This window comes from Grammomys surdaster, unplaced genomic scaffold (assembly GCF_004785775.1).
Source record: "Grammomys surdaster isolate TR1022 unplaced genomic scaffold, NIH_TR_1.0 194, whole genome shotgun sequence".
In the NCBI taxonomy this organism is placed as follows: domain Eukaryota; kingdom Metazoa; phylum Chordata; class Mammalia; order Rodentia; family Muridae; genus Grammomys; species Grammomys surdaster.
In genome coordinates, this window is record NW_021604639.1 from 7141926 (window position 1) to 7156034 (window position 14109).

A 14109-nucleotide genomic window follows, 5' to 3' on the forward strand; every position below is an offset into this window, starting at 1 on the left:
CTCTCTCTCTCTCTCTCTCTCTCTCTCTCTCTCTCTCTCTCTCTCTCTCTCACTTAGATTCTCATCTCTTATGTTTGCTCTTCTTATTGGTGTAGCTCTAAAAAGTTGAATATAAGAAGGTTATTTAGTGAATCTTTGTTTAGAGACAGACAATATTTCTACAGAAGTCTTTCTTGCATATTTCATATTAACATGATATGCAAAAATTGTATTTTAAGGTATGTTCTTTCTTACGGGAATTCAACATAAATTCTTTAATTAAAGAACCAGTGCCTTTAATGTGAACAGTTAACAACCATTCAGTTAGTCTGAATTTCTATAGATTGGGTTTTCTTAAGGCAAGGTATAGTAAACATCAAGATTGTTAGCTCAGTTTTGTGAGCCAATTTCTCAAGGAATTGAGAGAGGATTTTTTTTTCCCCTTTTCATTTTCTCTTTCTGTTATCCCTCTACTTTTCTGTGGCCTGGGTACCTTTTTGAAAAACTAGGGTTTGAGATATAATGCTTCACTGTAAGATAAAAAAACTATAGGCAAATGGTCCCTTGAGGTTTGTACTGTTATTATGTATGCTGGATATAGACAGAGCTCCTTGATGTCAGCTGTGTTCAAGGCTTTTACTTTCATCCCACGTTTTTGATGTGTTGCATTGATTTGCATTCTGTATCTCTTCATTACAATAGGAAATCTACCATTGTATTATGTATTGAATGTAAGGGTGATTCTGGTATTGGGTCAGTCTTTAGTAGCTCCATGTATACCAGTTTGTCTAAAGAATAATTGTACTCTATATAGCATTGTTTTACAAGTAGCAGGAATGCAAAACTTGCTTTTGGAAAAATAGATGATTACTTTGAAAAATTTGATATGGGAATTTCAGCTAGTGGCTGAAATGATTGTTTTCCATTTCTATCTACAGTATCAAGAGCTGGCACAAAAATTCAGTGCTTTTCTTTTTAATTGGCACTTTTGTATAATAATGCCGTTTTTACCTGGTAATGTAATTTAGTAGCCCAAGTATGTACTTCCCAAGCCAGTGTTTCCCCTCTTCATGTAGTACCCTCCTCTTGAGCTGGTCTCCATCCAGATCTTGAACTATATGGAGTGTGGATGATACATGCATGTCCCGGGGTCTCTTAAATTATGGAGGTTGTTAGGTTAAATCCACTTACTGTGTTTTGAAATAGCTGACTATCTGATTGCTAATCAATAACCTGAGGCCCCAGCTCCAGTCTTAGATTTAACCTCTTGGTACCATTGTCTTGTTTATGTGCTTGGCATTTTTCCTTTCCTCTCCACTATCAGGTTTCCTCTAGTTCCGAACCTTCCACTCCCAGTCCCAGTCCCTGTCCCAGTCCCCGTCCCCCTCCCCCTTCCCCTCCCTTTGTTTTATTTCGGTTACTGAGAAGGAATTGACAGTTGAGGCAGTCACTGGTCATTACTTCCTCCATGGGTGGCCAATGACTAGTTTATACCCAACTGACAATTTATTTACAAGTGTGAATAAACTTTGGCATTGAGAACACTCTGAAATTAGCTCAGCATGGATGAGTATTTGAGAACATAAGGTTTTTTGTTTCTTTTTGGCCTTTTCTTCTACACAACTGTGGCTTTATTTTCAATGTGAGCTTTGGTGATTTCTTCTTTTTTTTTTTTTTTTTTTTAAAGATTTATTTATTTACTTCATGTATGTTTGAGTACACTGTCACTATCTTCAGACACACCAGAAGGGCATTGGATCCCATTACAGATGGTTGTGAGCCACCATGTGGTTGCTGGGAATTGAACTCAGAACTTCTGGAAGAGCAGTCAGTGCTCTTAACCACTGAGCCATCTCTCCAGCCCTGGTGATTTCTTCTAAGGAAACTGAAATGCATCTAACAAAACAAAAAATCTTAACATCATAATGATTATTTTAAGGTTATGAAATTTTTGTATGCCTTTACTGGCAAGTATCTGGTGGGTAGAAGGTAGTTACTACTAAATACTTAGTTTTAGATAGACTCAGCAGTGTAGAAGTAGCTTTGGATTATAGCAGCAGGTTTGTTTGTTTGTTTGTTTTTCCTGTTTTTGTTTTGTTTTTGCTTTTAAGAAGGCATATTTGGAAAGTGACATTTTTTACCTAGATGGCAGTCGATTTTAATTAGAACTGTATTTTTTGTTCTTTGTCAGAGTCAGCATGTGGGAATCATTGGGTTATAGTCTAGGGAGAAGTGGGTGACTTTCAGCTGTCATGCTGCCTCATGATGGAGATTTTAGAGGATGGTACTTATTTTTTATTTTTTTAATTTTTTTAGGTTTTTTGAGACAGGGGACAGGGTGTTTTTTTTTTTTTTTTTTTTTTTTAAAGGTTTTTTGAGACAGGGTTTCTCTGTGTAGCTCTGACTGTCCTGGAACTCACTCTGTAGACCAGGCTGGCTTCAAACTCAGAAATCTGCCTGCCTCTTTTTATTTTAATTATTTACTTGTTTAATTTTTTTTTTTGAGACAAAGTTTCATGGAGCCTCTCTCCCTTAATAACTACACTTAAATCTATGATAAAATCTTTTTTATTTTTAACTTGGGCTAGTGTTGAACTGAATGTGTAGCTGAAGATAAGCCTGAACTTCTAATTCTCTCCCAAGTACTGGGATTACAGATGAGTACCACAACAGCCAACTTGTACTTTGTATTAAAATCTGCTTTACTACTGGAGACTCCTTTTACACTCATTCTCCTGTGTGAGGAGGAAGTTGTTTGGAATCATAAATACCAGTGAGCAATGCTTTCTAGGGACAGCATAACTCCAGAAGTGTGTTCACAAGAACACACACTAGAAATGATTGAGAAATAAAGTGACCTGTAAGATTACAGTGGCCTCAAAAATCACACCTGTATTTCCTTTAGGGATTCGGCCCTTAAGAGACTGTCCATGTGCTGGTCGATGGTCCTAGCCTGTGCAGATACTTGCAGCACCGACTAGACTCTGGCCTAAAAACAAAAACACACATGAAAGTCTGAGGAATTGGTGATAAAGCTTAGGGGAGGGAATTGTGAACAGACTTAATTAAAACACATTCTTTGTATGTATGAAATTCTCAAGCAGTGAAAATGAATAAATGAATATATCAAGGTTGAAAATGGCTAAGGGCTAGTAGGCTGGTGGGAAGGTATGAACTCCAGTTTTAGGTTTTCCTTGATTTTTAGTTTTTTTATTTTGGCTTAGGGACTAGCTGGTTGTAAACTAGCTGACGATGGCCTTGAACTTCTGATCCTGTTGTCTCCACCATCCGAATACTGGGATTTTAAAGTTTGCTACTATGCCCAATGTGTTTCTGAGGATGGAACCTAGGACTTTGTATGTGCTACTGACAAGTACCCTTCCAACTGCACTGCATCCTTAGTCCATTTTCTCAGTTTAATTATCAGCTTAGCCAGGCTGTACAAGCTCACAGACAAACACCTTGGACAGTGGCAGAAACAGCTCCTACCTGCATGGCTTTGTGCTCAAGTGTGGAGTGGGTGTTTTTTTTGTTTTTTTTAACTTATTAACTATGAATAAATGACCAGTATATTAGACACATAGTTGCTGTGTAGGCATGTGGTGGGCACTGTGGATTTACAATTGTTTTGGAGTGTTGTGGATACCATTCTTCAGTGTTTCTGGGTTAATGGGCATCTCAGCTTGTCTGAGCCAGCAACTGTAAGGGCTCCTCACTTGGCCTTACTCTGTTACAGTTTGAGTAGGTAGTATGTTAATCCAAGCGATGCACTTTAAAGTTGCTTCTTATCAGAATATAGTTTTCAAAAGTACGAGATTTACTTATGTACTTTGCTCTTTTTAAAGCCCTCGTGCTGTAACCCTAGTACTTGGGAAACTGCAGCAGGAGGATGTTGCGTTTGAGGCCAGCTTTGGCACCGTTGAAATTCTGTCTCCAACCAACCAAACCAATGGGCTGGGCTGTTCAGGAACTAATAAGAACAAGTATCAAAAGGAAATAAGTGTGTTTTAAGTGGGTGAATCAATAGCTTTGTTGCGGAGCCATCACTGAAGTGGTGCAAAGAACAGCCATCAGGGTTTTACGACAACTAGAAATGTTCTGACTCATTGAGACAGACAGGAGATATGTCCAAGGAGAGGTGGGATTTTTGTTTGCTTTAAAAAAAAAAAAAAAAAAAGACAGGGTTTCTCTGTTTAGCTCTACCTGTCTTGGAAGTTGCTTTTGTAGACCAGGCTGCCCTCAAACTCATAGATTCACATCCTTCATCCTGAGTGCTGGGATTAAAGGTGTGTGCCACCACAACCGGCCCAGCTGTAGGTGGAGACCACTTTGTATTGTGTAGAACCCACAGAGCAGGAATGAAAGGAACTGTCTAAGGTTCCAGCTTCTAGGAGAAAGATGGTAGGGATATTGGCATTAAAGCCAATACTGATGGACAACCTGATCAGACTTGCAACTGCTGGTGCTTCCTTTTTGAGTCAACTACTGCCTAAATTCTCCGATTTGCACAGGAGCTGCAGGGTGTTAACACTCAGTAGTGGATCAGAATAACACAGCATTTAACTGCCATCTTTGGGGAGCCAGCTGATCCACAGAAGTGATTTTTCTACTAATCCCTTAAGAACTATAACTTTCAAAATGACTTTCACTCTTCTACTACATCATGTTTGAGTAAAGCAAGGGAGATATGAATACCTTGAGGAATCCTGTATGAGTTATGTTGTTCCCACATTAAATGGACTGGTACATTTTGAGTTTTGTATGTCTGCTTTGTCTTCTGTTTTGGCTTTTCTGAAGTCAATTGTGGTTCTTTATGTTAATGTCTGTGATGATGTGGATAGGAATGGCTACCATAGGTTCATATTTGAGTGCTTAGTCATTAGGGAGTGGCACAGCTTGAGGAGGATTAGGAGGTGTAGATGTGGCCATGGTAGAGTAAGTGTGTCACTGGAGGTGGGCTTAGAGGTTTCAAAAGCCCAAGCCAGATCCAGTGTCTCCTTTACTGCTTGTTCCCCATGGATCCAGATGTAGGAACTGTCTGCTGCTTCTGCACCATGTCTACGTGCTGCCATGCTCCCACCATGCTGATACTGGACTAAACCTCTGAACTATAAGCCAGCCTCAGTTAAATGTTTGCCTTTGGTCATGATGCCAGTGGAACAGTGTCTAAAACAATGTCTAATGATTTTTTTTTTCAGTATTCATTTTCTTCACTTACTGTTCCTTATATGTATATTAAAAGCAATAAATACATGTATGTAAGTATGTGTGTATATATGCATATACACACATACATACATACATACATATCTACCAGAGTGAAAAAATATTGGTGATCAAACTCTGACCCTCATCTCATTCTGGCACTGATCTATTTCCCTGGCTGCTCCTAACATTTTTCAGATAGTGTCTTAGGATTTCCATTGCTGTAAAGAGACACCATGACCAAGGCAATGCTTACAAAGGCAACCAGTTAATTGAGGCTGCCTTACAGGTTCAGTGGTTTAGTTCACTATCATCATAGCAGGAAGCATGACAGTGTCCAGGCAAACATGGTGCTGGAGAAGGAGCTGAGAGTTTTGTATCTTGGTCTGAAGGCAATCAAGAGAGACTGTCTCTGCAGGCAACCAGGAAGAGGCTTTCTTCTGTACTGGGTGGAGCTTGAGCATAGGACCTCAAAGCTCACCCTGACAAAACCACAACTCTTAATAGTGCCACTTACCAGGCCAAGCATATTCAAACCACCACAGGTGGCATATCAACATATGTCAATTCTGAGTAATAGCTTAAGGTACATTCCCATAAAGCAAGGACTTGAATGAATTGATGTTAGGTTTCCTTCTATATTAAAAAATGGGCCAAGAGCATACAGTTTTATATTGCTGCTTAGTGTAGAGAACACTGAAATAGATGAGTACTGTTGCTTAGTCTAGAGAACACTGAAATAGATGAGTACTGTTGCTTAGTCTAGAGAACACTGAAATAGATGAGTACTGTTGCTTAGTCTAGAGACCGCTGAGATAGATGAGTACTGTTGCTTAGTCTAGAGACCACTGAGATAGATGAGTACTGTTGCTTAGTCTAGAGAACACTGAAATAGATGAGTACTGTTGCTTAGTCTAGAGACCACTGAGATAGATGAGTACTGACTGTTCTTAGTCTAGAGAGCACCAAGCAGAGTGCTGTTCTAGAAATGTGGGTTGACATTTCAACAGTGGTTCTGCTTCCCTTTGTAAAATGGCCAAGATGATATACTTTTCTTCTGCTTAGTTCATAGTTCCAAAGGGCTGTCACTTTGTCTGCAGTGTTGAGGCCCTAAGGTAAAACTTTGTATGTATTCAGAGTAGTAAGTATAAACGGTTTCAAAAAAGTAGTTTAATTTGGTTCATAATAAAAGTGTCATTTGCCTAGTTTTGAAGGGAAGCGCCATATCTTGTAGAGTATTAGTATTTTTTTTTCAAGTAACATTTACTATGGAGAAGATTTTTTAAAAGTAAGGTACTATATTTGTGTCGTATACATCTTTTCCAAGAAGGAGCTGATTTGAAACATGTCACATATTACACAGCTATGAAATTTCACTAGGAAAAACACCTATCTTTGAATGGTGTAAGCATGAATTGCCGTTTTAAAAGAATAAGACAAAGTTAATTTCTTCAGTGTGAAATGGATAGTTACTGGCAGTGAGATGGAAAGTGAAGCTCTAGGCCAGCTGCTGCCATGGCTGTCAGGGTCTAGCAGTGGGGGTGTGTCCTTGTCTCACAGTTTGTCTGGCGGCAGCGACTACCTGTTCCTGAGAGGTTTGTTGGAGAGGTGTGGAGAGGAATCTAAAGGTTTGTTTTCAGATGGGGGAGTATGGGAAATGCCCTAGAGCTGAGCAGAGGGAGCCATTATGCTGGCCATGTTCCTGTCAGAATCTGGTGATTGAATGGTCTCTGTGGCTTTTGGTGTTTCCTGGAAGTAGGGTGTGGAAGTCTCTTTAGGTAAACGGTAAAGGGAAGAAGTAGGCATCTGAGGCTGGAAAGCATGGAACATCTGCAGGTGTAGCATGTACAGGTCAAGGAGCATGACGCCCATTGTATCCTCTTTGGAGAGGCAGGTGTGGAGTGTGCAGAGTTGCTGAATTAGGTTGTGGTTTCCCCAGGGGAACACAAATGAAGTCAGACAGGCTATAGGATATTGAGGAAGTTTACAGAGATGTCATGAAGATTATAATCTGTAGCTAACTTTGAGTCTACTAGAATGTAGTCTGGACTCTGGAACTTTATAGGAAGAAACCAGTGATACTGTGATTGCCATTCCCTACCAGTCAGCACTGGTGGGCCCCTTGAAGGCCTATTTAATGCAAAGGTTGGCAGGGTGGCTATCTTTAGCAAGTTGATTGGCCTATAAGTGTCACTCATTGTGATATATGAGCCTTAGCTTAAGAGTATGTGTTAGCCCCAGCTTGATGAGTATGAGCGGGCCATGAGCTTTCCCATTGCAGAGCTTCAGTCGGCTCCCTTCCCTGTTCCTGTGGCAGCCACGTCTGATGGTGAGTGGTCGATGGAGACACATTTCTTTTCTAGGTTGGAGGACAGTTCTAGAAATTTCTGCCAGCAGTCTGATGTATGGGTCACACTAGGGCTGTTTACCCATGGTGATACCATTATGATTGTAAAGGATGGAGGGTTTTGATGTTTGTATAATGGTTGCCTCTCAAGTGTCAGTCTTCCAGTAACCAGAAGTAGACAGGGTGAATTCTCCACATGCTAGAGCAAAGTACTCAGCTGTTTTCTTGGCTTGCTTCTCTTTGAAGAATTCCTATATGTTAGAGAGTTGTGATAATAACTCATTCTGAAAATTATTTGTGGGCTTGTCCTTTTGAAATAGAGTCTTACTTGTATATAGCCTAGGCTGAACTGTACTTAATTATGTAGCACAGGCTAGCTTTAAACTTTTGGTAACCCTCCTGCCCCATCTTTTGAATTATGGGATGAACTGCCACGCCTAATTTCATTCTGAACTTTAAAAATGTCCCTTTAAAAGTGATGTTTTGTTTTCATTCTGTCTTCCTTGCTTGAGCATAGAACCCATGGGTCCTTCTTGACACCATCTTGTTATTCCCTTAGCCTTCTCAGTGAGAGGCAGAATCAAATAAGTGTACCTTGCGTTAGAGTGTTCCTTGCCAATTTGTTGGTAGCATCTTTGTCAGTGGGAAGTTGTAGTAAACGGTTTACACATACATAGTGTGCATACATATAGATATACACATTGTATTCTATCACCTATGAGAGGTTTTCTCATGGTGTCTGGAGCTTATTTCTACTTGTGGCTCAAGATGTAGCTAGCTGCTTTCAGCATGCACAGTTCAACATTAGATAGGTAGAAGTAACCTGTCCTCATTGGGAATCATTTTGGTCAGCTTCCTTGTTTTGGGGATGAAGGCCTTTCTCAGGCCCTGGAACAGTCACTGCTGACCCAGGACTGGGCATAAGTACCTATCCACCTGGCCCACTTTGCTGTGTGGTGTCACTTGTGACTTATCTTGGCTTCAGAAAATAAATGTCAAGTTAAATAATTAAAAACCAAGGAAGGTCACTTCTCACTAAGTTCAAACAATGCATTTATTGCCACTTTCTTTAAAATTATCAACATAATTAAAAATATTCGAAACTACTTTATAATAAAATAAAATACTTTATACATGTCTTTAAGTCAGAAAGACCAGATTTCAAGAAACATCAGATTGACCCTTGATATTGCAAGAATGCCATTATAGTATGAATTTTTTTTTGTTGTTTTTTGCTGAGGAAGGTCACTTCTCACTAAGTTTAAACAATACATTTGTTGCCAATTTCTTTAAAATTATTGATATAATTAAAAATACTCTAAACTTATATTTTTAAGTCAGAAAGACAAGAAAGCAAATAAGCTTTGACATTTGATGTTTCAAGAATTACATTGTTGTATGAAGACTTTTGGCTTTTTGAGACAGTTTCTCTGTGTAACCCTGACTGTCCTGGAACTTGCTCTTATAAGACCAGGCTGGCCTTGAACTCATAGATCTGCCTGCCTCTGCTTCCTGAGTGCTAGGATTAAAGATGTATACCACCACTGCCTGGCTTATTGTATGAAAATTAGTATTTTAACATTTTAGTAAAAATTTTTAAATAGATTTGTGTTCTTAAACTGATGTTTGTGAGCTACCATTTGTGTTCTGGGAACCAAACCTGAGTCCTCAGCAAGAGCAACAAGTTCTCTTAACCGCTGAGCCATCTCTCCAGCTCTGTGAACATTTAAAATATTTTTTGAGATTATAATATAATTAAAATATATCATTTTCCCTTCTTTTGCCTCCAAATCTTCTTAGGTACTATTCTTTGTTCTCCTTCAAATTCATGACCTCTTTTTTTATTATTATTAATTGTTATATGCATATATTCTATATCCACAAAAAAATTCCCAAAAGATGTATAGGGGACTAGGGAATTTGCTATGAGATTGTTTTCCCAGTAGTGTCAGAAGCTGTAACCACAAGTCTCATCAACCTGACTGCCTAAACATGAGCTGAACGAGGACAGCTCAGACCTGCTGAAGTGGACAGGGGAACCACATGCTTTTGAAAGATGGATTATGTGTTGCTGGAACACAGAAGCCTGTGTTCTAATAGGGAGTGTCCTGTACAGTTGTGTTTCTACGTAGGGACTGTTTACTGTCTGTAAAAAACCACTGGATCTACTGCTCCGCAGATACAAAATTGTTCTTTTGTAGGAACTTAAATTTAAAAGAAAAGAGGGCGGGGGGATGGCAACCTGGTAGTCAATTTTTGAGATGATGCCAGAAAAGCACACTGCATTAGCATTCCATGGTCCAGCATTTTCCACATCATATATTTTTTTTCTTAGCTGTGAAATTTTAGCAGATTGTTATGCAAAACAGTTTTGTGTCTCTGTGTGACTGGGAAGACAGCTGTTAGTCCTAATGAGGAGTGCTAGCATTACAGTATTTCCGTTGATTGAGACCCACGGAGGGAGCAGAATGTTCCAGATCAGGCAGTGGTGTGTGGTGAGAAGGTAGCATACTGTCAGCTGGAAGTACATGCTCGGCTGCTCTCCACGACAAGATAAATGAGTTTTGCTGGAGTTTGGCAGAGTCTGAAGCTTTTCCAGTGAGTGGTTGGAGTTCACTAGCCTCCCTGTGGGACCCATAGTCCAAGGGTGCCTTTAAAAGTACTGCCTCTTTGCCAAGTTTTTCTTTTGATGTCCTACAATACCTGTCAGGATTGTGATTTATTAAGAACCTAATGTCTTCTAGCATTTCATTTAAATAGGGTCAGATGATCTTTTGTTGATGCTTTTCCCCTTTGTATTAATTGAGCAAGATGCTAGCTGAAATTTAACTTGGCCAAAACCTCCTAGAATATACTGCAAACAGAAGTCAATGAATATCTTTACCTCATGCTTTTCAAATCTCTGGCAGTATAAAAAGGTTTTTAAATGTTCCTGTAACCTTTGCTACACCTCATTTAAAGTCAGGCCCTATGGTGTTATTTATTTAAATAAAGAATATATGGGTTTGAGAGATGGCTCAGCAGTTAACAGCACGGTCTCCTCTTCTAGGGGACCTGGTTTCAGTTCCCAGCAGCTCATAGCTGTCATAGTTCTAGGAGATCCAACACCCTCACACAGACATACACACAGACAAAACACCAATGCATATAAAATAAAAATAATCATCAAATAATACAGAGAGGACAATCATGATTTGCAGTTTGTCTATGTGTCCATTCTCCCAGTATCATATGTTTCTGTGTATTATGTGTTGTTTATGCCCTATCCAGACGTAGTGCAGTGTTTCTAACACAGCTGGTTTACAAGTCATTGATTGTCACATGTAGGGACGAGCTACCCACTGATATCAGATGAGTGGAGGGAGGAAGACTGATGTACTTTTCAGCGTCCAGCATACCCACTGTCAGACAGTAATCCCACCCAGTGCCAGTTCTAGTTGAGTAATTGCCATGGGCAAAATTGTGTTGCTGATGCCTGTGCCATGGCAAAGACTGTGTTGCATAAGGCAAGATGTATTCATGTAAAAATGTTTTACAAACCCAGTATTCGTCCTGGTTGTGCTCTGGGGCCTCAGTGTTGTAAGGTCTTGTTGAAAATCTTTTGGTTCTTAGTAGCTACACTGGTGGTGGTGTTTAAAATCCTTGATTAATGTAGTAGAACTTAGGTTTAATTAAACTTAGCTGTGCCTATTCAAGTTAATAGAGTTTTCATAAATTGGACCTAGTAACTGATTAGATTCTTATCAAGCCTAAATAGAACATAAAATCACATCTTAATACAGATTGTGGGACAGGACCAAGTATCATTTAAATTGGAATTTCTGCGTTCCAAGCAGTTAATGTGTAAATTTAGGATACAGAAACAAAGCTTTTTTTTTGTTTTGTTTTTGTTTGTTTGTTTGTTTGTTTTGGTTTTTCGAGACAGGGTTTCTCTGTATAGCCCTGGCTGTCCTGGAACTCACTCTGTAGACCAGGCTGGCCTTGAACTCAGAAATCTGCCTGCCTCTACCTCCCAAGTGCTGGGATTAAAGGCATCTGCCACCACTGCCCAGCCAAAGCTTTTATTTTAATCATTAATTTTGTCTGCAAATTAATGATTTGTGGGGATAAAAAGATATCAGAACCAAGCTTACCTGATTGTCACCTTGTAGGGTAACATATGAGTGGTGAGCCTTCACCTAGAAGGAATGGCCCTGGGTTTTGTGTTGGTGGAGACAGCTGGAGAGGTGAGGATGGAGTCGTGAGAGGCTCCTGCATTGGCATCTTTGGATCTGCTGATTTGGGCATGTGAATCAGGCGATGTTGTGCTTTGTGTATCAATCCTGGTGAGATGAGATATCAAAACATTAACCAGTGTGCACAGCCCATACTGTACCAGGCAGGAAGCGAGACCTGCAAAGTCCTACTACAGAGATGCATGGTAAAATGGAGACTCACCTACATGAAATAAAAACTGTAGCATTCCTGGAAGTATTCCTACATGATGTGCCAGGTCACATTTTAAAGGATGGACTAACAGTCCTTAGTTCATGGGAAGTAGGCTTGTATCATAGTTTCTTACAGAACTTTCCAGTGAAGAGAGGTGATTGTGTTGAGGTGTTTCTCCTTTAGGTGCCATTTTATCATTTTAGTCCTTTCTCAACAAGTGGTTGGTGACTTTGGCTTGAAAGGAAGGGCTGCATCACACGTTAACCTAGTAGGCCATGGCCACTTCTAACGGAGACAACTTTGCTAATGACTGGTGGTGGAGGTGGTGGTAGTGATGGTATGTGCACACACTCTGAGGCTGCAGGTCAACATCTAGTTCTTCATCACTCATTTGTTCTTCACCTTAGGTTTTAAGACCAATTCTTCCACTGAATCTGGAGTTCGCAGATTTCAGAAGACTTGGTGACTAGCAAGTTCCAGGAATCCTCCTCCAGTCTCTACCCCCTCAGCCCTAGGATTACATGCTGACATGACTGGCTTTTTATATGAGATCTGGGGATTGAACTTGGGACCTAGTGCTCCTGTGGCAAACATTTTACTGACAGAGCTATCTCTGGGTGTACCTGATTTGGAAAAAATGTCAGTTGAACTTTGCCACTTGTGAATTACCCAGTGTTGTGTGTTTTAATTGAATTGGAAGTTACAGTTGGACTAGATTTTTATTTAATTCATCCCACCAGACATAAATATATAGACATTTGACAGGCTGTTTAATCTATATTTTTCTAGTAATGTCTTGCTGTGCTGTCTGAGGATGACAGGACAGAGTGGACAGAGTGCATCTCTATTGGCACATAAAGCAGGGTCTTTATTTCACATATTTACAAAGAAGAGTTTAAGAAATAGACACAGGCTTACAGAGTAGAAGACACTGTAAGCTTGCACAGCTCCAACTCCTTGCCCTATTTGCTCCCTCTGGATGCAAAACTTTGTGTAGCATATGCTGTGGGAGGGTGTTTGGTACATCCTGAACTCTAACTACTGGTGTGTCTAACCTTTACCTGTAGCACTGTGACCTCTGCCGTGTTCACTGTGGGAGACAACGTCGTTTCAGGCAGTGATGACCGCACAGTAAAAGTCTGGGATTTAAAAAATATGAGATCTCCAATTGCAACAATTCGTACAGACTCTGCCATTAATAGGTAAGGGTTGATTGTAATTTATTGTCTTGTTTGATCATACAGCTTTTGGGAAGAGCCTGAGGAAATATATTTTATTAATCCTCTTATGTGATTTCAGTATCTGTAACTACTTAAGCTTACTCATTAGTGTGTTAGCGTATTAAGACAAGAGTCAGAAAAGGCCTTTGGTAGCCAGATATTTTAGGGCTTCTTTAACTACTGAGAGGCTCTGTCTGTTGTTGGACTGTGTGACTATATTGTACATGTGTGTGGGGTCACTTGTGATCTGGCAGTTTAGTGTGCCTTAATCTCTTGTCCAGTGTCATAGGCAGACTTCCCCTGTGGTTTACTCATTTACTTTGTCTTGAATGTGAATTATTTTCTGTAAATTCAAAATACTACATGGTCAGTTTCATAAAAACTTGTTTCTATGTCTTCTTTGTAGGATCAATGTATGTGTTGGCCAAAAAATCATAGCCCTCCCCCATGACAACCGGCAAGTACGATTGTTTGATATGTCGGGAGTGAGACTAGCACGGCTTCCCCGCAGCAGCCGGCAGGTACGGGTTACAGTGTGTTTAATAGCAACAGCAAACATTTAGAAGACATAAAAATTAACTTCAGCATGTGTTTTATGAGATGTTGGGATACCTACCTCTATCGCCAACCAAAGAAACATCTTCCTATGGTGGGGTATCACCAGAAATAAAAGCTCTATTTTCCTTATAAATTAGGGAATTATTCCTTGCTACCATCAGATGTGAGATACAGGAGTTTGGTAGGTGCTTTTGCCTGTTCTGTTCAGATCACCCCATAGTGCCTGCATTCATGGCTCCAGTTCAGCTGAGCAGAATCAGAATGTGTCCAAGGAACACCTAGCGCTGGGTCCTTAAAGCAGGCCCTTGGATGCCTTCGTGATGCTCTTGTGAAGTGGGGCCTGAGACCTGGGGCCTCAGTTTACACTATGTG

At 40.0% G+C, this 14109-nt stretch overlaps 1 protein-coding gene across 3 annotated transcripts in view; it reads left to right on the forward strand.

Annotated features, from left to right (window-relative positions):
- Wdr37 (WD repeat domain 37) overlaps positions 1–14109 on the forward strand; it is a 61546-nt gene that overhangs the window by 39560 nt on the left and 7877 nt on the right. For all 3 annotated transcript variants that reach the window (XM_028769910.1, XM_028769909.1, XM_028769908.1), the window contains 2 exons: positions 13027–13161; positions 13586–13700. In XM_028769910.1, coding sequence (XP_028625743.1) covers positions 13027–13161; positions 13586–13700 — 250 coding nt within the window. The remainder of the gene's footprint in view (positions 1–13026; positions 13162–13585; positions 13701–14109) is intronic.